Raw genomic sequence first — 27,853 nt, forward strand, 5'->3', positions numbered from 1 at the left:
TCACCCCAAGACGGAAAATTGCCACCTGATGGTCCGCCACACGCGGTTACCCCGTGTGAGGGGCCCGCTGCAAGGACGCGCGCTAAAATGCGCAAACTGTTGTGAGGCCGGAAAATGTGTACATAGCTGTTGTGTTCATTGGATGTTGTGTGGGTGGTGTGTTCCCCACTCCTCGGATGTACATATGTTGGCTTCACCGTGTGTTGTGTGTGCGTGGTGGGTTCCCTGCTGATTGTATATAGGCTGTTTTTTTTACGGAATTCGTATTTATTCGGGGGGGGTGCGACGGGTTGTTTTCTCATCTTGCTGTTGCGTTCTTGTTCTGGTTCCTGTTATTGTTCAAAAATAGTGAGGCACACGCGCGGTAAGGGGGTGAAGGCACCTTTATTGTCAAATTTTTGTATGTTGGCAGCCGGGACGGCTGCATGCTATGCGGGGGGGAGTGATGTAGGGGTGTTAGAGAGAGAGCCCGTTATGCATGGCAGCCTATGGTAAACAAACACAGTAGGCGGGGCTACATGTGTGCACGAGCAGGTGCCCTCTGCGACGTCCGCGCCAGACACCCTGGGGGGTCGATTCGGTCATTATGATCCCCCGGGGCCCCACCCCTCAGGGAGGGGTTGGGTATAAAAGGGGAATGTATCGAAGGGCTCGGGAGTGTTGTGTTAGCTAAGAAGAGAAGAGGAAGACGTCCTAGATAGAGCCCTGGTCTCCCCCTGGCACGCCGTCCTTATCAGGACCGCGCAGGCTCGAGCCAGTGGCGTGGTACCAGAGCCAGAGCCAGTGCTGGTCTGGACTCTGGGTACCGGGCCCGACTGACCAGTGTCGGGCCAAGATAGCCTCCCCTAGCCCATTAGAGGAGGACTCAGAGGCAGGCTAGGGTTAGCCTAGAGGTGTGTCCTCAGATAGACGGGTGAGGGGGCCGATACCCCCTCAGTGTGTATGTCACAACGTATGGTGTTAAATAAACAAGTGTGCCTCCAACTCCGGTGTGAACGAGTCATAAGCGTTACTACACATGCGTCACACACGCAGCGCTTGCCAGCTGAAAAGCCTCAGCATCTCACGGCTCCTTTCGTCTCCTGGGCTCTACCGTTTGGGTGACGGCTTCTCGTGTTGCAGGGCCATGAGTAACGGCGACAGCTTTCAGAGGCCCTCATCCAGCGGGGGATAGACCATTACTCATGATAATGACGATGATGGTTATCATGGTTATCATGGTGATAACGATGCTAATGATGGTGATGATAACGATGATGGTAATGATGGTGATGATGACGATGATGGTGATGATGGTGATGATGACGATGATGGTAATGATGGTGATGATGACGATGATGGTGATGATGACGATGATGGTAATGATGGTGATGATGACGATGATGGTAATGCGTTCCAGGGTGCGCCAGGACCCACAGGGCCCCAGGGGGAGAAGGGGGAGCGCGGGGATCCATCCAGGGTCTCTGCTACAGCTAAAGGTACCGGGGCTTGTGATAGGGAGGGGCAGCTGCCTGCCCCAACCCCTGACCCATGCCAGGATTTCTTTGTTAGCATGTGAGCATGTGCGTGTGTGTATGCATTGTTACCATCAACCAGAGGCGAAGGGTGGTAGTCATTATTTATGCCCCTGAACATCAGTGGAGGGATGCAGGCAAGGCCAATGAGTCAGATGCCTTCTATGACCTGTCACAGGTGCTAGCTAAAGTGGCCCATCAGGATAGAGTCATCCTGTTAGGTGACTTTAATGCCCGAGTTGGTCATGCTGGCACCTGGTCTGGAGTGATTGGAAGGCATGGGCCAGATCAGCTCAATAACAACGTTCGGAGGTTGATAGACTTTTGTGCAGCGCATGGGCTTGTAATTATCAATACGCTGTTCCGGCATCGGCGCATCCACACAACATGGATGCACGCCGGGTCCAAGCAAGAACATCTGCTAGACTACATAGTGATGGAACAGCGGATGCGGGCCCATGTCCTTGACACCAGACCCTACCGTGAAGCTGATCTGCCGACTGACCATCGGCTTGTGATCTGTAAGATGTGCCTGCCATTCTTCCACTCCATTGGTAGGTGTACACCCAGAACCCCATTCAAACCCACAGTGGCCTGCACTCGGCTAGTTAATGAAAGTAGCAAGCGAGAATTTCATCATCACTTGCAGCTTGGGTTGGCATCCTCTCCTTCTGATGCCGAGGGTAAATGGGAGAGGTTTAGGACTGTGGCTTATGCAGCTGCAATGGCTGCATTGGGTACACCGTCCTTACCTCCCCAGAGACCCTGGCTGACAGACGAGGTGTTCAGGCTGGCTGAGAAAAAGTGACAGGCCCACTCTCATCGTCTACAGCATCCCACATCAGAGAATCAGGAGGCTTCCCACAGCCTTCGCTTGGAGGTTCGGAGAGCCGTGAGGCACTGCAAGGATGAGTGGTGTTTGCGGGTTGCTGAGGAGATAGAGTCTGCCTCAGTAGCCTGCGATCACAATTCGCTCTTAACTCCATCAAAAAAGTAACTTGCAGCGCCACAACGATCACCATCATTAGGGGAAAGAAAGGTGATCAAATATACGATCCCCAGGAACAAGTTTGCAGATTTGCTGAGCATTTCTGTAAGGTCTTGTGGGGAGGAGAAATCCCTCAGCCTGGAAAACATCATTGGGCAAAGTGGGGATGACCCTGCAGAGGCTGCGGTGCCTCATATTGGAAGAATTAGTCACCCACTTTGAGTGGCTGGCTGAGGTGCCATCTGTTGAGGAAGTACAGACAGCGATCCAGAGTCTGAGACCAGGAAAGCACCGGGCAGAGATGATTTCCCAAGCAAAATGCTGAGGGAGGGTGGCGTTTGTGCAGACTGCCCTATATGACATCATAATAACATTGACTTTAAACTTTTGTGACTGTAGGAATTCATACTCTTTGGGTCTTTAGGTAAAGTCACTGAAAGACCCAAAAAGTATCATAATAACAGTTTGGACCACTGGACGGGTTCCGCAGGATTGGAAGGATGCCTTGGTAATCCCCCTCTTTACGAAGGGGGACCGCACAGAATGTAACTTCTACAGGGGCATCACCCTCCTCAGTGTGCCGGGAAAGGTCCTGCAAGGATTATTCAACATCGCCTTGCCAGGCATGCTGAGGGAGAGGCTTGCGAAGCCCTAATGTGGTTTCAGGAAAGGGTGGTCCTGCACAGATACCATATTTTCTGTCTGTCTGCTACAGCAGAGGTGGACCTACATCTCTGCTTTATTGACCTGGCCAAAGCCTATGATACCATCAGCAGGCCTGGGCTCTGGGTTTTTCGTGTTTTCGGAGTCCCTGACTCTGCTCACAATCATTAAGGACCTGCATGATGGTGGGCTGCCACGGGTAAAACTACATAATTCATAAAATCGTGACTTAAAGCTTTCGTGACTGCAGGAATTCATACTCTTTGGGTCTTTCGGTAAAGTCACGTAGATAGAAAAATAATTTTAAAATCACGACGTTTCGATCGCAACACAAGCAATCGTCTACAGGTGAAAAAATACAGCAGGTGGACTGCTGAGGTAGGAAGAAATGTAGCGAGAGAGCTACTGCAGCCATCGGTTATAAAGGTTTGAGATGGGTATAACCCAAGGGTAAGTGGGCGGGGCTAGAGATGGAATTTGCAAGTGAATGTAAGATCGTAGAGCTAGCTATACCTCGGCAATTGTATTGCTAGAGATTAGCATGTCAATCTGTTAATGTAACCCCACGGTTAGTGATGAAGAAGCCATTGTATTGCTTGAGATGAGAGATTAGCATGTCAATCTGTTAATGTAACCCCACGGTTTGTGCTGAAGAAGCCATTGTATTGCTAGAGATGAGAGATTAGCATGTCAATCTGTCAAAGTGTAGTAAGTATTCAGGAGGCTTTGACGACGGGGTCGGAGGCACACTTATTTATTAACACCCACTTGTGCACAGTAACGGGTACACACAGTACTTAAGGGGTTATCGTTCCCTTAACTCGGCTAACAGGGAGACACAACATCTAACCCCGCTAACCTAAGCCCAAGTCCTCCACTACGGAGCTAGGGGAGGCTACCTATCCCAGCCCTGGTCAAGCTGGGATCCCGGCACCCTGAGTCTCCAGACCGGCTCTTATAAGAACGTCAGTCTGGGCTCTCGGGGCCACGCCACCGGCTTGCCCTGGTCGGCCCTGACAAGGACAGCGAGCCAGGGGAGCTCCGGGGCCTATTCTAGCTGGTCTTCAGTCTTCGCTGGTTTAAGCTGATACTCGACCTCGAGCCCTCCGGCTCACCACCTTTTATAGTACTCGGCCCCCGGGAGGGGCCCGTGGGGGATGCAGGTGCGGACGTCGGTGTGAGCACCTCCTCTGTGTACGGCCCTAACCACGCCCCTTGTGTTTGTTAGCCACCAATGTAACCCCACGGTTAGTGCTGAAGAAGCCATTGTATTGCTAGAGATGAGAGATTAGCATGTCAATCTGTCAATGTAACCCCACGGTTAGTGCTGAAGAAGCCATTGTATTGCTAGAGATGAGAGATTAGCATGTCAATCTGTCAATGTAACCCCACGGTTAGTGCTGAAGAAGCCATTGTATTGCTAGAGATGAGAGATTAGCATGTCAATCTGTCAATGTAACCCCACGGTTAGTGCTGAAGAAGCCATTGTATTGCTTGAGATGAGAGATTAGCATGTCAATATGTTAATGTAACCCCACGGTTAGTGCTGAAGAAGCCATTGTATTGGTAGAGATGAGAGATTAGCATATCAATCTGTTAATGTAACCCCACGGTTAGTGCTGAAGAAGCCATTGTATTGCTTGAGATGAGAGATTAGCATGTCAATATGTTAATGTAACCCCACGGTTAGTGCTGAAGAAGCCATTGTATTGCTAGAGATGAGAGATTAGCATGTCAATCTGTCAATGTAACCCCACGGTTAGTGCTGAAGAAGCCATTGTATTGCTAGAGATGAGAGATTAGCATGTCAATCTGTTAATGTAACCCCACGGTTAGTGCTGAAGAAGCCATTGTATTGCTAGAGATGAGATATTAGCATGTCAATCTGTCAATGTAACCCCACGGTTAGTGCTGAAAAAGCCATTGTATTGGTAGAGATGAGAGATTAGCATGTCAATCTGTCAATGTAACCCCACGGTTAGTGCTGAAGAAGCCATTGTATTGCTAGAGATGAGAGATTAGCATGTCAATCTGTCAATGTAACTCCACGGTTAGTGCTGAAGAAGCCATTGTATTGGTAGAGATGAGAGATTAGCATGTCAATCTGTTAATGTAACCCCACGGTTTGTGCTGAAGAAGCCATTGTATTGCTAGAGATGAGAGATTAGCATGTCGATGTGAGACGGTTCCCGCAGCAGCGGCTGTGTTAATGAGACACATTCAGCCTATTAAACAACTAGTGCCACCACCGCATCGAGGAATAGGGAGCAGCAGCTATGTTAGTGAGACATTTAGCCTGTTAATGCAAAGACATTTAACAAAGTAATGTTACTCAGAAAGTCGGAAATAACTGCGAACATAGGCAGGTAGGATGGAAGCATCACAGCCAGTTAAGACTTTACCTGGTTAATAACATCCTTCCAATGATTGCTCAGTTTGTACCCATCTTCTCGTTGAAATTGTGTCTGTGTTTATATATCTGGATGGCTTCATGAACTGAATATTTGTTGATAGCCAGTGGGTTTGCATAGTACCTTCGTCTTGGAGAAATCAATTTCATGTGTGCCCACAGCGTTAAAAAACAATGATCAGCCACGGCAGAGGTGTTGGTCCTACCGTGTTTCAGATCCGCCTTGTGTTCGTGAACACGGTCTGAGACACGTCTCTTAGTTTCCCCAATGTAACTACTGCCGCAGACACAGCTTAGTTTGTAGACGCCAGGGTATTGCATGTCAGGGATCACATCCTTCACAGATGGGATCAGATCATGAATTTTATGAACTGTGTTGAATCGGACCTGAATCTTGTGTTTGCTCATGATTTTGGAAATATTTTTGGTAACCCCTGCTATGTATGGCAAGGTGATGAGTCCTCAGGTGGTTCTCTCCCAACGGTTGGGGTGACAGCTTTGCAGATTGTGCGATCCATTCATCTTGAGGGATTGGTGTACGTGCTCCAGTTCACTGGCTAGATGGTGATGGTTGGAAATGCAACGAGCCCTATGGTGTAGAGTTTTCAGGAGGGAATTTATTTTTTCTGGGCTGGATGGTGGTGGGAGTCAGGTTTTAGATAGGCATCCGTGTGGGTGGCTTTTCTGTAGAAAGAATGTCCCAATGAGCCATCTGGTCTCTTTTCGATTAAAACATCCAAGAATGGTAACTTGCCATCCTTTTCCACCTCCATGGTGAATTTGATGGCTGGGTGTATGCAATTGATGTGGTTGAAGAATTGGTTCAGAGCTGGTAGGCCATGTGACCAGATGACGAACGTGTCATCTACGTACCTCATCCACAAGGAAGGACGTAGGATGGATGTCTGGATGGCATCTGTCTCAAACTTTTCCATGAAAACATTGGCTACCACTGGAGATAAGGGAAAACCCATTGGGGGTACCTTCAACTTGTTTGTAGAATGTTCCATTCCAGGTGAAGTAAGTGTTGGTGAGGCAGTGTCTTACCAGAGCCGGTACATCAGCATTCAGTCCTTGTTGGACAAAATCTGCAATGATTGCAATGGTGTCAGGCACAGGAACTTTGGTAAACAAAGAAACTACATCGAAGTTGACAAGCAAATCATCTGGAGATAGTGAGATACAATGGCCGAGGTATACCTAGCTCTGCAATCTTACATTTACTTACAAATTCCATCTCTAGCCCCGACCACTTACCCTTGGATTGTACCCATCTCAAACCTTTATAACCTATGGCTGCAGTAGCTCTCTCGCAACATTTCTTCCTGCCTCAGCAGTCCGCCTGCTGTATTTTTTCACCTAAATACGATTGCTTGTGTTACGATCGAAACGTCGTGGTTTTATTTTATTTTATAATTTTTCTATTTACGTGACTTTACCGAAAGACCCAAAGAGTATAATTCATAAAGCCTTTGATGGCTGTACCAGAGGAATTTCCATCTGGTAAAGACACAATGGGAGGCTGATCGATACCCAGGTACAGTCAACGGATGACTCCCTATTAGTCATCCATGTTACGTATGCTGATGATATGGTGATTGCTGCTCACTCAGAGGAGGAGTTGGAAGTGCTGTTGCTGAACCTGGAGTGTGCCGCGAATAGGTGGGGTCTTACCATGAGCCCCACCAAAACTATGCACCTGCCTGGATATTTTGTGCTATCAAACACTCCACCCCCACAACTCTCAATTGTTGATGGGGCAGTTGTGGAGAGAGTGGAGAGTTTCCATACATGGGCAATATAGCAGCATTATCTTTTCATAGGCTGCGTAACACTGTGTGGAAGCTACCTGGTCTGTCACTCCACACGAAGCTTCGGGTCTTCTCGGCCATGGTCATGCCCTCTCTTATCTATGCTTGCGAAACGTGGACCCCCTCATGCAACATCTTCACTGGTTAGAAACATTTAGGCTGGCCTGCCTGGGTTTACCCAGGCTGGATTGTGTGAGAAGCTCACAAATCCTTGAAAGATCAGGACAAAGTCCCATCCGTGAGCTCCTCCGGCAGCCAAGGCTGCATTGGCTGGATCATGTAGCCCGCATGCTCAGCCACTACATGCCTAAACAGCTTTTCGGCCGGATTGAGGGGGCTGAGTGGACTTGCCGATTACTGGTATCATCCATCGGTGTCAAGATCAGCCTCTGTGGAGGTGGCTCATGAAGGATGCTACTGGGCAGTTAGAGGCAGTCCTGCAGCAACAGCAGAGGGCAGAAGAGCGACGCTCACAACAATGAGCAGAGCGCCGGGTGGCTAAAGCGCAGCAACTTGGCACAAGAGGGAGCACAGGTGGTACATCAGCCAGTCATCTCAGTCAACCCATGGCACCTGGGTCTGTCCGGTGACCTGCCAGCGGGCGTTCATGTGGCCTTTACGTGTAGCCTGGCACAAGCGCCGTGGTGATGTCACCGCCACTTACTGGTGAATGGCGGTTGTTGTTGTGTGTGTGCTTGTGTCTGTGCGGTGCCGGACGGGCAACACTGTCGTGGGCAGTGCTGTGGGGGGAGGGCCCAATGCCCATTGGCCTCTCCCCTCATGGCGTCTGTGACCACCACAGTGGCTAAACGGGGGCTCTGGACGGGTGCGAGGGGCTGGTAACCCTTCCACCTTCAATTAACCACCACTAAACTACGAATTAAACATAAACCTGTAATTAATAAGCTTGTGCCGGAGGCCCCGGGGGGTCAGGCTTTTATGACGTCTCCTGGCCAAACCCCATTTGGCGGAGCCAGGAGATTGAATTTTCACCCTCGGGGCTCCTCCAGAAACAACGAAAAACCATTGCGGATGGCCACGTGGAATGTTCGAACGCTCACTGCGGAGGGGAGGCTGCCACTCCTCTGTCGGGAGCTGGACCGGTACTGCCTGGATCTCTGTGGCATTCAGGAGGTCCGGTGGACCGGTTCTGGCTCCTGCCACCATGAGGGGTGGACAGTCCTCTACTCGGGGCAGGAGACTGCCAAACAACAGGGTGTGGCTCTTCTTCTGAACAAAAGAATGAAGGGGGCGTGGGAGCGTGGCGGTGAGGTGTGGGAAGCTGTAAGCCCCAGGATACTTTGGGCTCGCCTTCCCATCAACCAGAGGCGAGGAGTGGTGGTCGTGGTTACTTATGCCCCCACCGAAGACGAACATCCGTGGAGGGATGCAGGCAAAGCCGATGAGTCAGACGCTTTCTATGACCTCCTGTCACAGGTGCTGGCTAAAGTGGCCACTCGGGACAGAGTCATCTTGTTGGGTGACTTCAATGCCCGAGTTGGTCATGATGCTGGCACCTGGTCTGGAGTGATTGGAAGGCATGGGCCAGATCAGCTCAATAACAACGGTAGGAGGCTGCTAGATTTTTGTGCAGCCCATGGGCTTGTAATTACCAACACGCTCTTCCGGCATCGGCGCATCCACACAACATCATGGATGCATGCCGGGTCCAAGCAAGAACATCTGCTGGACTACATAGTGACGGACCAGCGGATGCGAGCCCATGTCCTTGACACCAGGACCTACCGTGGAGCTGATCTGCCCTCTGACCATCGACTAGTCATCTGTAAGATGCGCCTGCCATTTTTCCACTCCGGTGGTGGGTGTACACCCAGGACCCCATTCCAACCAAAAGTGGCCTGGTCTCAGCTAGCTGATGAAAGTTGCAAGCGAGAATTTCATCATTGCTTGCAGCTGGGGTTGGCATCGTCCCCCACTCCACCTGATGTCGAGGGTAAATGGGCGAGGTTTAAGACTGTGACTCATGCAGCTGCAATGGCTGCTTTGGGTACGCGGTCCAGACCTCCCCAGAAACCCTGGCTGACGGAGGAGGTGTTCAGGTTAATTGAGAAAAAGCGACAGGCCCACTCTCATCGCCTACAGCATCCCACGTCAGAGAATGAGGAGGTTTACCGCAGCCTTCGCTCGGAGGTTCGGAGAGCCGTAAGGCGCTGTAAGGATGGGTGGTGGTCGCGGGTTGCTGAGGAGATGGAGTCTGCCTCAGTGGCCCGCGATCACAAATCACTATTTAACTCCATTAAAAAAGTAACCTGCAGCGCCACACCTATTACCATCATTAGAGGAAAAAACGGTGATCCAATCTCCGACCCCCAGGAACAGGTTTGCAGATTTGCTGAGCATTTCTGTGAGGTCCTGGGGGAGGGAAAATCTCTCAGCCAGGAAAACATCATGGCACAAAGTGGGGATAACCCTGCTGAGGCTGCGGTGCCTCAAATATTGGAAGAGGTCACCCCCTGTGAGTGGCTGGCTGAGGTACCAGCTGTTGAGGAAGTACTGAGGGCGATCCGGAGTCTGAGACCAAGGAAGGCACCGGGCAGAGATGATCTCCCAAGCGAAATGCTGAGGGAGGGTGGCGTTTGTGCACAGACTGCCCTATATGACATCATAACAACAGTCTGGACCACTGGACGGGTTCCGCAGGACTGGAAGGATGCCCTGGTGGTCCCCCTCTTTAAGAAGGGGGACCGTACCGACTGTAACAACTACAGGGGCATCTCACTCCTCAGTGTGCCGGGTAAGGTCCTGGCAAGGATTATTCAACATCGCCTTGCTAGGCACGCTGAGGAGAGGCTTGCGGAGCCCCAATGCGGTTTCAGGAAAGGGCGGTCCTGCACAGATGCCATATTTTCTGTCCGTCTGCTACAGCAGAGGTGTAGGGAATTCCAAAAAGACCTACATCTCTGCTTTATTGACCTGGTCAAGGCCTATGATACCATCAGTAGGACTGGGCTCTGGGTTGTTCTTCGTGCTTTCGGAGTCCCTGACCCTCTGCTCACGATCATTAAGGACCTTCATGATGGTGAGCGGGCCCGGGTAAAACTACGTGGCCGGGAGTCGGAGCCTTTCCCTGTACACCTTGGGGTGCGACAGGGATGTCCTCTGGCTCCCACATTATTTAACATCTATTTCGACTGCGTAGTTCGTGAAGCCTTCAATAGCTGTACCGGGGGAATTACCATTTGGTACAGATATAATGGGAGGCTGATCGACGCCCGGGTGCGATCAAGGGATGGCTCCCTATTGGTCAACCACGTAATGTATGCCGATGATTTGGTAATAGCTGCTCATTCAGAAGAGGAGTTGGAGACGCTGCTGCTGAGACTGGAGTGTGCCACTAAGAGGTGGGGCCTTACCATCAGCCCCACCAAAACTAAGCACCTGCCTGGGTATTTTGTACCATCGGGCACTCCACCCCCACAACTCCCAATCGGTGATGGGGCAGTTGTGGAGAGAGTGGAGAGTTTCCCATACCTGGGCAGTGTGCTTATGACCGGCTCCAGTTTATCAGCAGAGGTCTCACTCCGAATCAGTCGAGCGGCAATATCTTTTCATCGGTTGCGTAACGCTGTGTGGAAGCTACCTGGTCTGTCGCTCCGCACGAAGCTTCAGGTCTTCTCGGCCACGGTCATTCCCTCCCTTCTCTACGCTTGCGAAACGTGGACCCCCCTAGTGGAGCATCTTCGCCGGTTGGAAACATTTAGGCTGGCCTGCCTACGATCCATCCTGGGTTTAACCAGGCTGGATTGTGTGAGGAGCTCACAAGTCCTTGAAAGATCTGGGCAAAGTCCCATCAGTGAGCTCCTCCGGCAGGCAAGGCTGCGTTGGCTGGGTCATGTAGCCCGCATGCCCAGCCACCGCATGCCTAAACAGCTTTTGTTCGGCCGGATCGAGGGGGCTAAACGGGCGCGGCACGGGCTAGAGAAGAGATGGAGTGATGTGGTACAGGAGGATGTGGAGCTGAGTGGACTTGCCGATGACTGGTACCAGCGGTGTCAAGATCGGCCTCAGTGGAGGAGGCTCGTGAAGGACGCTACTGGGCAGTTGGAGGCAGTCGCCCTCCAACAACAAAGGAGGGCGGAGGAGCGACGCTCACAACAACGAGCGGAGCGCCGGGTGGCTAAAGCACAGCAAGTTGGCACAGTAGGGGGCACAGGTGGTGCATCAGCCAGTCATCTCGGTCATCTCGGTCAGTCGACCCGTGGCACCTGGGTCTGCCCCGTGACCTCCTGCCAGCGGGCGTTCGACACTTCACGTGGCCTCAGGGTGCACATGGCCTGGCACAAGCGTCGTGGTGACGTCACCGCCACTTAGTGGCGAATGGCGGTTGTTGTTGATGTTGTTGTTGTGGGGAGAAATAGTCTCGCGGTTGGCGTGCTTCACTACGAATCTGGCGACCCGTGATTGATTCCTACTCGTGGCCATCACCGGTGACGATTATCTGAACCAGTCTTGGGCCTCCCCTGGTCCTCTCAGCCTAAAATGAGTACCTGGTGCAGTATGTAAACAACGGCCGGGCTTGGTGTTGGCCACCAACTCCTTCGTGTGCCGTGCCGGCCTTTGAAGATGCTCGCTAACAGTGCTTGCCCCAACATTCTGTCAAGGCTATACCGGGGATCTTTGTGCGTATGTATGTGTGTTTTATGGAGAGTGGTAGTTAGCGTGCTGTGCTACAATCCAGTGACCTGATTTCGATTCCCGCTCCCGGCCAACAACAGCGACGATTATCTGAACCGGTCCTGGGCCTCCCCTACGTCGGCTCAGCCTCAAATGAGTCCCTGTTGCGATGTGTAAACATCGCCATTAGGGAGACAAAGGCGGCCGGGCGTGGTGCTTGCCACCGACTTCCTCAATAGTCTGTATATGCCACAGGGGGGGACTTTGTCTTTGTGTGCGCGTGATCCAGGCGAGAAGGGCAACCCTGGTTTGCCAGGGCCGAGCGGACAACCTGGTCAGCCTGGTTCTCCGGGGTCAAGAGGACGAGATGGGAACCCCGGGTTCAAGGGCCCCCCGGTGGGTTCCCCCTTCTTGCTGACTGAGGGTTGTGGTGAAGAGCTGGGTGGCTCGGAGGGCGGAGCCGGCACCGTGGAGATCCTAGGTTCCACTATGGGTTTCAGCCCCAACAACAACGATTACACTGGAGTCTCATCGGCTCACACAGAGACCCATTCACTCCCTTAGAGACCCATAGACTCACGTAGAAATGCATAAACCCACATAAAGACCCATAGACCCATATATAGACCAGTAGACTCATATAGAGACCATAGACTCACATAGAGACCCAAAGACCCACATAGCGTGGAATGTCGTGCATGTCGTCCGCGCGTGTAACATCGTGCGTGTCGTCCGCGCATGTAACGTCATGCGTGTCGCCCACGCGTGTAACGTCGTGCGTGTCGCCACGTTTCCATCTCTGCCGCAGGGAGACGCCGGCAGCAGCGTCCGGGGGGACATCGGCCCTCCTGGGAACCCCGGTCGCCTGGCCGCCCCGGGGCAGCCCGGTGCCCCGGGGATGGGGCTGGTCGGACTGCCGGGGGTTCAGGTACCTGGCGACCCTGGGATTCCAGGTCTGCCCGGCTTTCCCGGCGCACGGGGACCCCAAGGTACGGTCTCCCCCATAGCCACGATAACGACGGCGATTATTCATGGTGATAATAATGAGTGTGTGTGTGTGTGAGAGACGATGAACGATTAAACATTTTATTTCTATTTTACCAGGTAAGGCCCACTGAGCTATGCTGCTCTTTTACAGAAGCGACCTGGATATCATAAATTATATTTCAATGAAGTGGCTTATAGCAGTCAAATACTCTTAAGCACATGTTTCTGAATGTGGATTGAAAAACCGGAAGACCAGGAGAAAAATTCACGTAACCACGGGGAGAGAGACATGCAAACTCTAGATATACAGGTGTCAAGGTTGGGATCTAACCCATGACTACCTGTATACCAGGCGAGGTAGTTACAATCTCGCCACAAATAGAAGGGTGGCTCAGAGGTCAGATTTCCGAACGTGGTGAGTTTCAGCCACCCAGCCACCGTGATTCGACCGCCCAGAAGTCGGGCCCTCTGGTGGACGATGGCTGCGTTTGCTTTACCGGACACCTGAAGTGCAGCGCGAGTGTCGAGCCCCGCTGTGCTCGACGGGATCGCCCCACGGGGCACCACGAGCGTGGTCACGAGCAGAGCACTCACGGCAGGCGGAGAGGGCACCCAAGGAGTTGCCATACCTGGGCCGCGAGCCCATGACCGGCTCCGGTTCAGCAGCGGAGGTCTCGCTCCCGAATCAGTCGGGCAGCATTATCTTTTCATCGGCTGCGTAATGCTGTGTGGAAGCTACCTGGCCTGTGTCGCTCCACACAAAGCTCCGTGTTTTCTCAGCCAAAGTCATACCCTCCCTTCTCATGCTTGCGAAACATGGAGCTCTCTAAAGTAACATCTTTGCCAGTTTGAAACATTCAGGCTGGCCTGCCCACGATCCATCCTGGGCTTAATCAGGCTGGATTGTGTGAGGAGCTCACGAATCCTTGGAAGATCTGACAGAAGTCCCATCGGTGACATCCTCTGGCAAGGAAGGCTGCGTTGGCTGGGTCATGTAGCCCGCATGCCCTGCCACTGCATGCCTAAACAGCTTTTGTTCGGCCGGATAGAGGGGGCTAAATGGGCGCGGCACGGGCTAGAGAAGAGATGGAGTGATGTGGTACAAGAGGATGTGGAGCTGAGTGTGTAACACTGTGTGTGTGTAACTCTGTGGGTACAGGTGACACTTTGCCGTGTCCTGTGAAGGGAGAAGCCGGCCGATCGGGGCTGCCCGGATTACTGGGCCCAAGAGGTGACGGACACAGTCACTCACACCACCCCTCTGTGTGTTCGTGTGTCTCTGTGTATTTGTAGTGAGCGGTAATGCAGTGGTTAGTGCACCTCGCTATGAAACCGGCCATCTAAGTTGGATTCCCACTCACGACCAACTTTGATGACGAATATCTGAATTGGTTCTGGGCCTTCCATAGCTTTACTAAGCCTCAAACGAGTACCTGGTGCAGTGTATAAACATCATCACTCATGAGACAAAGGCGGCCGGGCGTGGTGCTGGCCACCCACCCCTTCATGTGCCGTGCCGGCCTTCATCGGTGCCCGCTAACAGCACTTGCCCTAACAGCCTGTGTGGGCTACATGGGGGATCTTTGAATGTTTGTGTTTGTGTGTCTGCACTTATGGTTGTGCATTTGTGGTTGTGTTTTATTTATTTTTGTATGAAACTGTGTCTTGCCTTGTCTGTTTCCATGTCTCGCCGTGTCTGTGTTAATGTCTCGTTGTGGCTGTGTTTGTCTCGTGCCTGTGTTTCCTGTCCCGTTGTGTCTATATTTATGTTTCGTGTCTGTGTTTATGTCTTGTCGTGTATGTGTTTCTCTCTTGCCGTGTCTGTGTTTATGTCCCACCATGTCTGTGTTTATGTCTTGTCGTGCATTGTCGTTGACACCGTACCTCCTGTGCCTCGCCCCCCAGGACCCCCGGGGCTGGACGGATTCCGAGGGACCCCCGGGTTCCTGGGGATCCCGGGCCTCAAGGGGGACATGGGGGACCCTGGGGTCCCAGGAGTGGGGGGCACACAAGGTGAACGAACATAACCTCCCTACTGATGCTCAACACCACGAGGGAGGGTGGTGGTGATGATGCTGATTATCATAATGGTAGTGCTGCTGATGATAATACTGATGGTGGTGGTGATGTGATAAAGATGATGATAGTGGTGCTGCTGCTAATGGTGGGGATGATACTGATGATGATAGTGGTTGTGCTGATGGTGATGATGATGATGATGATAGTGGTGGTGCTGCTTATGATGCTGATGATAGTGGTGGTGCTACTGCTAATGATGATGCTGATGACGTCACCCGCAGGCTTCCCTGGGCTCCGTGGGGACCCAGGGCTGCCAGGCTCCCCGGGGCGACCCGGAGCAGCAGGGTCACTGGGGCAGCCCGGCCGACCCGGGACTCCGGGAGGCAAGGGGCCCCCAGGGGATGTGCTGGGGGCCCGAGCCGGAGAGCCGGGGCCTTCAGGGCCCCCCGGGACCCCCGGGGAGAAAGGGATTCCCGGGGACCGTGGCCGGGATGGGGAGAGAGGTGAGTTAGATCCGTAACGATGACATCGATGGGGGCCGGTGGCGGCGAGCGAGGCGAGCGAGGCGAGCCAGGAGATGAGCAGGGTAAGAGTGGTAAGCGGGGTGAGTGACGGTCCGCTCTGTGTTCAGGCAGGGACGGACCGCTTGGCTTTCCCGGGGTCAAGGGCGATCGAGGGGTCGGCGGATTCCCCGGAAGCCCAGGGCCCGACGGAAGGCCGGGGCCCTCCTCACCAGGGCCCGCGGGCCTTCCCGGGCCCCCGGGGTCTTCAGGCCGGCCCGGCCAGAATGGTGAGACCGGCAACATTCCAGCCGCGCTCACTGATATCTCGGTCGTGGGCTTGATAGAAGCCGGTCAGGTATCTACCAATGGATCGCCCTGCGGTTCTTATCTCCCCCAGGCTTCCCTGGCTCCCCAGGGCCACAGGGAGACCCCGGGCTCTCGGTTTCCGAGGGATACAAGGGGCTCGCCGGACCCCCCGGATTCCCCGGGCGGCCGGGACCTCCTGGACCCCCCGGGTCACCGTCTTCTCTGGGCCGGGATGGGAACCCTGGGCAGCCCGGCTTCCCCGGTGCGCCAGCCCCTCACCTTCCCCTGCAATCATCGTCGCGTCAGCCGAGCTACGGTCTCACTAGCTATGACAAGTTTTGACACGCTTGCTCGCTTGTCCCTCGTGTCCGTGTGGCGCAGGCCCCAAAGGAGACCCCGGGATCCTGGGCTTCCCAGGCCCACCTGGGCCCATGGCACGCTCAGGGGAGCCCGGCCTGCGTGGCCCACAGGGTCAGAACGGAGCCGCGGGCCGGCCCGGGGCCCCAGGGGCCAACGGCAGGAAAGGTAATTGCAGCGGCCTTATACTTGAGGCTGTGGCCCAGGAGGCCAAGGCCGCGAGCTTTGTGGGTGGATGCCTGGTTGTTTTTCCTGGGACATCCTCTTGTTGAAGAGCAGGAGGCAGTTGTTGCCGTCTTAGAGAAATCTGTCGGTTTTCCCTGGGACATTAAACGTCCCGGTTTTTGTCGGTCAAGTGACCTGGATCTGAACTATTTGGTCGTGGGCCGCTTGCTCTGCCGCTGAGCCACGTGGCCGGATAGGAGGCGGGAAACTTAGATTCCGCGCCACGTCGCCCGTGACCGGGACATGTGTGATGTAGTCACCGAGTCACTGACTACGAATCACAGAGAGATACGGCCTCTCTCATTGTGCATCCCTCTGCCTCGCGTGCAGGCGAGGGAGGAGACCTGGGGCAGCCCGGCCTCACTGTGGCCGGCCCTGACCTCCGCGGGCAGACAGGGGACCTGGGAGACACGGGGTTTCCTGGGACCCCGGGGTTCCCCGGTCGCGCAGGTAACCCGACCCTCTCCTACAATACCCCACGCTGCCTTCATCTCTGCACATTGGGCCTTGGGGCTCCACCAAGGTCTGTAGAGACCCATATAGACCCCTAGACTAGTGTAGAGACTCATAGACTCCCATAGACACCGATAGACTGGTGTAGAGACTCATAGACTTCCTTAGCGATCCATAGATTGGTGTAGGGACTCATAGACTCTCATAGAGGCCTATTTCTTGGTGTAGTGACTCATAGACTCCCATAGAGGATCAGAGAGTCGTATAGACTCTTAGATGCCATAGACTGGTGGAGAGACTCACAGACTAGATTCCTTGGAGACCTATAGACTGGCGTAGAGACCCATATACTCCCATAGACTCCCATAGAGACCCATGGACCCGGTGCCCTACACCACTCCCCCTCAGGTCCCGTGCCCCTCCCCCCTCTCCGCCCTCACCGAGCCCCCTGACCTCACCCGTTGTCCAACCCGCCTCATCCGTGACGACCGCCCCCACTACCCCCACCCCCCCCCCAAGTCAGCCATATGGGTGCGGCTTCCTCACTCCCTCGTGGACCCCCATCGTGAATGTAGCCCCCCCACCGCCCCCACCCCCCCCCACCGACAGTTGGCTATATACGGTGCAAACAAAGTTCAACATCCACACAAAGATTTTGATTCTGATTCTGATTCTGACCTTTACTGGTCGCAGAAAGGAACGGCGGCTCTCCTCTCATTGCCTCTGGGCCCCGTGGGTTCCCCGCGTGTCCACAGGAGACCCGGGCCCCAATGGGAGACCAGGGGCCCCGGGTCGTCCCGGTTTCCCCGGCGCTCCTGGCTCCTTGCTGGGCCTCGTCGGAGACCCTGGGCTCCCCGGATTTGCCGGATTGGTGGGGGTCAAGGGCCGCGCTGGTTTTCCTGGACCCCCCGGATTTCCAGGATTTGTGGGACCCCCGGTAAGTCAGAAGTGGAAGGGGTTTAGGGGTTCGGGATTTCAGTGTGGAACCAGGTGTGTGTGCTCAAATACAAAGGGCCCCCGTGTAGCCTGTTGGGGCAAGTGCAGTTAGCGTGCACCTGTTAAAGCTAGCATGGCACATGAGAAGTGGTGTGCCTGATACCACACCTGGCCGCTTTTTTATTTGTATCTGTGTATGTATATCTGATTGTATACGTGTGTGTGTACGTATGCTTGTGGGGAGTGGTGGCACAGCGATTAGCGCGCTGCGCTACGAACCCAGCAACCCTAGTTTGATTCCCGCTGACAGCCAAAACCAGTGACAATTATTTGAACCGGCCCTGGGCCTCCCCTAGGGCGACTCAGCCTCAAATAAGTACCTGGGGCAATGTGTAAACATCGCCACTTGGGAGACAAAGGCGGCCGGGCGTTGTGCTGGCCACGTGTACTTTGCCGGCCTTCATAGGTGCTCGCTAACAGCACTTGCCCCTAGAGTTTTTAAGGCTATATGGGGGATTTTTGTCTTTGTATGTGTAGGGGTGTTAGAGAGAGAGCCGTTATGCATGGCAGCTTAAGGGAAACAAACACAGTGGGCGGGGCTACGTGAGTGCACGGGGGGGGGTGCTCTCAACGACGTCCGCACCAGGCAGCCCGGGGCCCCACCCCTCAGCGGGGGTTGAGTATAAAGGGGGATGTGTCAGAGGGCTCGGGGCAGAATGTTAAAGCTAAACCAGTGAAGACCGAAGATCGTCTAGCTAGAGCCCTGGACTCCCCTGGGACGCCGCCCTTGTCAGGGCCGCGCAGGACCGAGCCAGCGGCGTGGTCCCGAGAACCAGAGCTAGTGCTCTGGGACTCCGGGTACCGTAGCCCGACTTACCAGTGTCGGGCCAGACAGCCTCCCCTAGCCCGTTAGTGGAGGACTAGGAGGTAGGTCAGAGATAGCTAGCAGTGTATTCCCAGCTAGCCGGGTGAGGGGGCCGATACCCCCTCCAGTGTTGTATGTCCGCGGTTGTGACAACTGTTGCGGAATAAATACGTGTGCCTCAACCCCGGCGTCCAAGAGTCCTCAACGGTATTACATCTGGTGTCAGAAGTAAAAATCTATGAACATGGACACGCGCCGGTCAGCTCGGGTCAGGATACCGGGGGCGGAGGACACCGCTGCAGTCGGAGAGCCCGGGACGGGTGAAGAGAGCACGGAGCAGTCGGGGCCAGATACGGCTACGCCGCAGCAACAGGAGGGTGGAGAGGTGTCGGCAGAGGGGCTGAGGCAGGCGCACGCCAAGCTGATGGAGCTGCTGCACGCCGCTGCCAGCATGCTGGACCACATCACTCAGCTGGGGGCTGCTGGACCGCCACGGGGCGACGAAAGCCGACGACCACAGCGCCTTCCCGCCATTTCGGCGGAACACCAATTTGAAAATCCCGCCATCACCGCAGCTGCAGTTGAGGGCGTGGCCGGCCTGAGCATCGCGTCCAACAGCGGGCATACAGTACCTGCCGCGTCATCGCCAACAGACGGGACGTCACCACGGGTGCGACCGGCGATGCCATCGGTCGTGCGCGCCGAAGCAGAGCCGGGTGAGGGGGACGAGGAAGGGCGACCTTCTGTGGCAGCCGCTGCGCTACATCAGCGACTGCCTCCACTCAAAGAATTTGTGGGCGAGGAAGGCGACTGGGGCGGCTTCCAGCGGCGCTTCCTCGCTCACCAGGAGATGGCGAAGTGGACGGACGCCGAGGCTCTCCGCGCGCTGCCAGCACTCCTCGACAGCGACGCCCTCGCCACTTTAACATCGGCACCGAAGGAGAGGCGCTCTACAGACGGCGATGCAGGTGCTGGCTGCAGTTTACGGTCCGCCGTCAGACTGTCGCCAACTCTTCTACGATTGCCAGCGGGGGGCAAAGGAGTCGCCTCTGGCGTACCGCACAAGCCTCCTGGCACTGGCGAAGGCGGCCTTTCCACGGATGGACAACGAAGGTGTCGACGCCATGGTTACAGAGAAGATACTCCTGCTGGCGGACGACTTGGAGATCGTCATCGTCGCACAGGACGACGCGGAGATGTGCTCCCTCCAAGCAGCACGACTCCTCCACGCAAACCTGCTCGCGCAACGACGCAAGGCCAGCAAGGCGGCGAGCGGGCGTACCGTGGCCGCAGCCACCCTCCCGGCGGAGGAGATCTGCGCCATCGACCATCAACGGCGGCAGGGAGCGGGAGTACGGGCGGACCGGGGCGGCTCGAGCCATCCCGATCATCCGTTGTCATCACCAGCGCTCCCGCGCTGCTACAACTGCGGCATCCGGGGCCATGTCGCCTCGGGGTGCCGCTCTCCTCGGCAGCGCGGGACGACACCTCGACGGGACGCCGGCCCTCTTCCCAAGCTCCATCATCATAACCCGGCGAGTCGCGGCACCTCACATGTTTGGCCCACGCACACACCCGCCACACACTCATACACCGCACCGATTGGGGGGCCAATATCGCGCACCATCGCACCAACACGCACCGCTCTGGGTACTCAGATTGAACCCAGCCAGTGGTCCGTGTTGGCCCATCGTGTTGTAGCCGCGTCGTCGGGGTCGTCGGCCGTTGTGGGGCACATCGACGGGGTCGAGGTGCGCATCCTGGTCGATACGGGAGCATCGGCGACCATTATTTCGGAGTTAATTGACAATATTCTCCCTGCCCAGAGCCGTCCTTTGATGCCTGTTAATGTGCCATTCTTTGCTGCTAACGGGGGCTCACTTGGCATCATCGGACAGATTCGAGCCCTAATTTGTATCGGGGATATTAAATTGTCTGGGCCGATTTTTGTTTCCTCCTCGCTGGCGGTTCCGTGCCTGCTGGGGACGGACTTCCTGGCCAAAATGCCGATTAGGATATTAATCGACCAGGGATGCATTGAGCTCCCGTCGGGCCGACGCATGGCGTTTCTGCCATCCCCCGGTACGAGTCGGACGGCGTTCGCAACGGTGCCGGCGTTTGTAGATAGAACGGTGCGCGTTCCTCCGGTGGCACAAATGTTGGTTCCTTTGAAACTTCGGCGGCCCTTCGCTAAGGGCATTGGGGCCCAAGGGGTTCTGCTGGGGCCATCTAGGGCCGGGGTTAGTGGACCTCATTTACTTCCGGCCCAGACCATAGTAAGAGGGGACGGAGACCCCTTCATCGCGGTCCTCAATGTGGGCTCGCAGACGGTGGTGGTCCCGCAGGGGACCGTGCTTGCTCACGTGACGCCGGTGCCCTGTGAGGAACCCGTCGCGAATCACGTGAGTGCTGTCCCTGCGCCGCGACCACATTCGGACAGCGATGAAGGGTGGCTCGAGGCGCTTTGTGCGGGATCGACGGACCTGTCAAATTCAGAGCGTCAACAGCTTAAAACGCTACTGCGGGAATTTTCCGACGTTTTCAGTCGGGACAAAAACGATTTGGGTTGCACTCATCTGCTGCGTCACCATATTGATACGGGTGACAGCGCGCCAATACGCCAGAATCCGTTTCGGTTAAGTCCCGCCGAAAAGGACCATGTCAAATCGGCTATTGATGACATGTTAGCCGCCAACATCATTTCTCCTTCCACCAGCCCTTGGGGAGCGCCGATCGTCCTGGTTAAAAAGCAGGACAGCTCGTTGCGGTTTTGCGTTGATTTTCGGCGCCTTAACAAAATTTCGGTTGCCGACGCATACCCGCTCCCACGGATGGACGAATCGCTGGACGCCTTGGCGGGAGCGCGATTCTTCTCCACATTGGATTTACTTTCGGGATTCTGGCAGCTTCCTCTGGACGATGATTCAAAGCCTAAAACTGCTTTCCGTACACCGCACGGCCTGTTCCAATTCAACCGGTTGCCGATGGGACTCCACTCAGCGCCGGCAACTTTCCAGCGTTTGATGGAATTGGTTTTGGCTGGATTGCAATGGGATTCGTGCCTGATTTATTTGGATGACGTTATCGTCTTTAGTAAAACTTTTGACGAACATCTCCAGAGGTTGCGGGTGGTTTTCCTAAAGATGCGGGCTGCTAATTTGAAATTCAAACCCCAAAAATGTCATCTGTTACGCGATTCGGTGCGTTATTTGGGACACATTGTGGGGCGCTCAGGTATTGCTACCGATCCCGCCAAAACGCAGTGCGTCAGCTCCTGGCCGACTCCCACCTCGGTGTGAGAGGTCAGGAGTGTTATTGGCTTCGCGTCGTATTACCGACGTTTCGTCGCAGATTTTGCGACGATTGCGAAACCCCTACACGCTTTAACATCAAAAGGGGTTCGGTTCCACTGGGGTCAGGAGGAGGAGGCTGCTTTCTGCTCCCTTCGGGACGCCCTGGTAAAAGCTCCTCCCTTGAGTTACCCCGATTTTTCTAAGCCTTTTTTGCTCGACACCGATGCGAGCAACACAGGTATTGGGGGCGTGCTTTCACAGGTGGTTGACGGCGTGGAACGGGTGGTTGCGTACGGCAGTCGGGTGTTGTCTCCGGCGGAGCAAAGATATTGTGTCACCCGTCGGGAACTGTTGGCAATTGTCTATTTCATCCAACAGTATCGCCCATATCTGTATGGTCGGCATTTCACCGTCCGCACAGATCATGCGGCACTGCAGTACGCCCTGCGAGTTCAACAGCCATCGGGACAATTGTCCCGATGGTTGGAGATCCTCCAGGATTTTGATTTTGAAACCACCTACCGTAAGGGCGTTCGCCACACAAATGCTGACGCTCTGTCGCGCATGCCAACCACCTCCGAATGTGCATGCCTCCTGGGGTCGGGACGTTGCAGGCCAGCAGGGGACATACCGGTTCCGGTCCTGGCGGCCGCCGGCCACGACGAAACATTGGTTCCAAATTCAATCGCACAACAGGGAAAAGATTCCCTGTTGGGGATGCCCTCAATGAATGGGGGCGCCTCCAGATGGAGGATACCTCTCTCCTTGGGTTGCGTCGTCGCGTCGGCTGTGCTGGGCAGGGCAGGGGTGATGCCGACGCATGGGATTTGGTGCATGGTCTGCTGATGCACTGGGACGGAAAATCCCATCGACATCGGCTGGTGGTCCCTTCGGGGTTGCGGGGCAAGGCGGTGTGGGCCGCACATGAGCGCCTCCTACACCTGGGGACCCAAAAGACCCTCGCCTTACTCCAACTCGATTATTTTTGGCCAGGCATGACGAAGGATGTCGGGGAGTTACTGGGGTCATTGCCCTCGGTGCGCGCAACGAAAACCGCCAGCACGTGTGTCTAACCCACCCTTGCAGTCAATCAAAGTGTCCAGAGTTAACAAACTCGTCGCGCTGGATATTTTGGGCCCATTCCCCGCCACACCCAGGGGCAATAGATATTTGTTAACTGGTGTGGAGTATTTTACACGCTGGCCTATGGCCTGGCCCCTTGCCAACCAGTCGGCAGCAGTCATCGTGGAGGCTTTTGTTCAGGGTTATGTCCTGGACAAAGGTGCTCCGGAGCGGCTGCTGACCGACCAGGGCAAAAAATTTTCCAGTAAATTGCTCAAAGAAGTCTGTGAGCTCCTGGACACGAAGAAAATTCGTACCTCCCCGTATCACCCGCAGACTGACGGGATGGTCGAGCGTCTGCATCGGACCATCGCGTCAATGTTGTCACAGCAGGTGTCGGACTCACAGACCGATTGGGACTTGCAAATTCAAGGGGTATTGGCGGTGTACCGGATGGCCCCCCACGCAGCTACGGGATTTTCACCCTTCTACCTCATGTACGGCCGCGAACCTGACCCGCCTGTTCGTGCCCAGCTGCAGATCCCCGCGCCTCAGGGAAAAACTAAATTGGCTGACCATGTAAAATTTAATTTGGCCAAATTGACAGAGGCACGGGATGCTGCCATGCAAAACTCTGACCTCCGTCAGAAAGCGAATGAGCGGCTCAGACTGGGTCGGGCGCACATGCTGCAGTGGAAGCCGGGGGACAAGGCATGGCTGCACTGTCCCCAGGTGCCACTCGCAACCTCCTCTAAGCTGGTGCGGCCGTGGCGGGGCCCTGTGGAGGTAGTCGAGGTTTTGCGACCGCAGTGCATGCACATCAAATGGGGGAAGCGGCGGTGGTTCGTCCACCCCTCTAGATTAAAACCCTTCGTTGCGGTACACATCCCCACTTCACACACGTGTGGCCAAGCATGTGGGGGGTCGACCGACTCACTGGGTCCGTCTCCGTCGCGCTCACCTAATGCCTTGCCGGCTGTGCCACCTCCAGGTGCATCAGGAATGACGGGCTCACGCCCGATCACCCCTCCTGGGGATGCCAAGGGTCACGCGGCGTCGGATGAGGACTCACTCCGAGACGGACAGTTGCCACCTGACGGTCCACCACCCGGGGTTACCCCGTGTGAGGGGCCCGCTGCACGGACACGTGCTAAAATGCGCAGACTGTTGTGAGGCCGGAAGATGTGTACATGTTGTGTTCATTGCGTGTTGTGTGTGTGGTGGGTTCCCTGCAAATTGTGTATAGACTGTTTTTACGGAATTCGTATTTAATCGGGGGGGTGCGTCGGGTTGTTTTCTCTTCTTGCTGTTGCATTCTTGTTGTGTTGTTCTTGTTATTGTTGAAAAATAGTGAGGCACACGCGCGGTCAGGGGGTAAATGCGCTTTTATTGTCGTTTTTTTTTGTATGTTGGCAGCCGGGACGGCTGCAAGCTATGCGGGGGGGGGGGGGGTGATGTAGGGGTGTTAGAGAGAGAGCCGTTATGCATGGCAGCTTATGGGGAACAAACACAGTGGGCGGGGCTACGTGAGTGCACGGGGGGGGGGTGCTCTCAACGACGTCCGCACCAGGCAGCCCGGGGCCCCACCCCTCAGCGGGGGTTGAGTATAAAGGGGGATGTGTCAGAGGGCTCGGGGCAGAATGTTAAAGCTAAACCAGTGAAGACCGAAGATCGTCTAGCTAGAGCCCTGGACTCCCCTGGGACGCCGCCCTTGTCAGGGCCGCGCAGGACCGAGCCAGCGGCGTGGTCCCGAGAACCAGAGCTAGTGCTCTGGGACTCCGGGTACCGTAGCCCGACTTACCAGTGTCGGGCCAGACAGCCTCCCCTAGCCCGTTAGTGGAGGACTAGGAGGTAGGTCAGAGATAGCTAGCAGTGTATTCCCAGCTAGCCGGGTGAGGGGGCCGATACCCCCTCCAGTGTTGTATGTCCGCGGTTGTGACAACTGTTGCGGAATAAATACGTGTGCCTCAACCCCGGCGTCCAAGAGTCCTCAACGGTATTACATATGTATGTGTGAGAAGTGGCGCAGAGGTTAGCGCGCTGCTCTACAAACCCGACAACCCGGGTTCGATTTACGCTCACGGTCCTCACCAGTGACGATTATCTGAACCGGTCCTGGGCCTCCCTGAGATTGACTCAGCCTGAAATGAGTATCTGGTGCGATGCGTAAACATCGCCACTCTGAAGACGAAGGCGGTCGGGCGTGGTGCTGGCCACTCACTCCCTCGTGTGCTGTGCCGGCCTTTATCGGCGCTGCTCGCTAACAGCACTTGCCCCAACAGTCTGTTAAGGCTACACGGCGGATCTTTGTCTTTGTGTGCAGGGAAGTGGCGGCTTCCCAGGGCGCCCAGGAGACCCCGGTGGTGCTGGATTCCGCGGCGCTAAAGGTGACTTTGGTTTCACTCGTTGCTCACCCACAAATTAAACTAAACTTAAAATATGAGAATAGGTTTTCTCCTTTTTTCTGGCAACAAAACAGGTGTTAAGATATACTCATTGGGTCTTTCGGTAAAGTCACATCGATAGAAAAATAATAGATCACGATGTTTTGATCGCAACACAGGCAATCGTCTTCAGGTGAGAGAGAGAAAGCTCCTTAAACAAGGCCTGAGATGGGAGTCCCCTCAGGGTGAGAGGGCGGGGCTAGAGATGGTCTCCCTGGTGCTGTGGAAGTGGCCATTGTGATGTGAGAGATTAGCATGCCAATGATGCATCGGTAGCAGATCGAGTAGGACATCCAGCCTGTCAATAGAAAGACATCCAACCTAGTAATGCAACTCAGAGTCAGCTAACATCGGCAGGAAGGATGGAAACATCACAGCAGGTTAAGACTTTACCTGGTTAATCACGTCCTTCCAATGATGTGGTGTTTTAACATCTTAACACCTTGACTTAAAGCTTTCGTGGTTGCAGGAATTCATACTCTTAACACCTGTTTTGTTGCCAGAAAAAAGGGGAAACCCTATTCTCATATTTCGGTAATGGCAAAGGAGGTTCCATGATGTGTCAGGGTCTGGATCTAACCCACGACCTCCTGCAGACCAGGGGAGGTCGTTAATATCTCGCCACAGTGGCACGTCCATCGACGCTCCGGTGCGATGTTGTTGATGTTGCTGATCATTTTATTTTCGTTTATTCAGGAGAACCGGGAGATGCCCGGGGTCAGCCGGGGCCCCCAGGCTTCAAGGGCGAGGCAGGGACACCAGGGTTGCCTGGTGAGATGACCCGCAGCTCCCACTTGATCCTCATTACCCCAGAGAGAAAGAGGGAGCTGATTCACAGACCGAGTCAGGGCCTGGCGGAAAGACAATCCCTCAACGAAGAAGCCGTCTGTAACATTCAGTTTTTTTAAGTCAGAGGAGCCGGGTTTACATGGGTCGGTGATCTGGAATATATATGCACACCCTGCACAGCACGTCCAGTGCACCCAGCGTGTCTGCGCTGGGCTAAACGTGAACACACGGCAACACCGACCCCCCCCCCACCCCATCACGTGTGTCACCGCAAGTCACGGGCTGTGTGGAACGAAGTAGCGGCTTGCATCTGGCCCGCGGACGGGGAGGGTCCTCCGTTCGTGGAGCAGAAACAGCCCGACTGATCCGTATTAGGATTTTCAAATGTCTTCCGATTCTCCTCTACCCCCCACCTCCTCCCCCTCGATGTGATCTTGACGTAGGGGCCCCGGGCGAGGCTGGGTTTCCCGGGGAGCCTGGCCCCCCCGGTTTCCCGGGTGGATCTGGACCGAGTGGTTTCCGTGGCGACGCCGGATCCCCAGGTTTTCCAGGTAATGCCACACACAGTGTCCCCATGCGACCGTATCTCACGACGCTGCACAAACGCAGCGGCCTGGTCATGGAGACAAAGGCAGTGAGTCATAGGTGTCCAAGTGAGCCTATGGGCTTCTGTGTGAGTCTATGGGAGAGGGAGGCAGTTCAGTTTATTTTTAATTACCCTGTGAGCCAATAAGCTCTTAAATCGGGTTTCATCAGCTTCCCCAACATCCACGCAAGTCACAGTAAAATAAATTAATTAACATTAACAGATAAGCAAAATATAAAAATAGATAGCAAATCATAATCGCAATATAAAAATGTACTTTTTGTTTATAAAAAGAGAAGTAAAATATGAATTATTATCAAAATAGCATGTTTTATCTAAAAAAAAAGACTCATTTAAAATCTGACATTAATTGTAATGCAGATACGGCCTAAACGACTATGGAATTATAGTGAGGAATAAAAAACACACAGCATCCATAAAAAAACGTAGTGTAAACAATGCACTAAAGTGGTCGCTGACAGGCAATTAGTGTTTGTAACTCGTCTAACTTTTTATACATTGGCAGCTGGGCACAAATTCATATGAAAGTAGTGATTTAAAGTGAGTGATCGATGTAGACAAAGTTTTGTTGCAATATTGTTCCACAGACTAGGAGCAGCCACTGTAAACGCTCGTTCACCAAAACTTGTTTTATGTCTGGGAACGTTCAATCGAAGGATTGATGAACTCCTCAGGTTAGCTCTGCCCTCCTAATGCGTCAACAAATCCAATACATTTTCTGCTGAATTACCACTAAGAATATTGTACATAACGCCTAGTGAATCGTTTTGTGAGTTATAGGTATCTATGTGAGCCTATGGGCCTGCGTGTGACTCTGTGGGTCTCTGTGTGTTTCTATGGAAGAGGGAGGTCGTGAGTTTTAGGCAGAGGAGAAGAGGGAGGTTTTCAGCATGAACTTTAACAGGGGCAGGGAGTTGGCAGTATGGGTGGCTGGGGGAAGTCAGTTCCTGACTATGTGGGCAGCAGGGGAGAATGAGCGACATTCT

The 27,853-nt window shown here is 54.4% G+C and overlaps 1 protein-coding gene across 1 annotated transcript in view; it reads left to right on the forward strand.

The window, feature by feature from the left end:
• The first annotated feature begins 12,769 nt into the window (after positions 1-12,769).
• Positions 12,770-27,853, forward strand: part of LOC144734567 (uncharacterized) — a 28,075-nt gene continuing 12,991 nt past the window's right edge. Inside the window, exons 1-10 of the mRNA XM_078616814.1 lie at positions 12,770-13,010; positions 13,519-13,665; positions 14,914-15,021; positions 15,336-15,530; positions 15,659-15,826; positions 15,928-16,098; positions 16,218-16,361; positions 16,749-16,868; positions 17,627-17,808; positions 26,704-26,811. Coding sequence (XP_078472940.1) covers positions 12,770-13,010; positions 13,519-13,665; positions 14,914-15,021; positions 15,336-15,530; positions 15,659-15,826; positions 15,928-16,098; positions 16,218-16,361; positions 16,749-16,868; positions 17,627-17,808; positions 26,704-26,811 — 1,584 coding nt within the window. The remainder of the gene's footprint in view (positions 13,011-13,518; positions 13,666-14,913; positions 15,022-15,335; positions 15,531-15,658; positions 15,827-15,927; positions 16,099-16,217; positions 16,362-16,748; positions 16,869-17,626; positions 17,809-26,703; positions 26,812-27,853) is intronic.

The sequence above is a fragment of the Lampetra planeri genome, chromosome 51 (assembly GCF_965212315.1).
Source record: "Lampetra planeri chromosome 51, kcLamPlan1.2.h2, whole genome shotgun sequence".
NCBI lineage: Eukaryota > Metazoa > Chordata > Hyperoartia > Petromyzontiformes > Petromyzontidae > Lampetra > Lampetra planeri.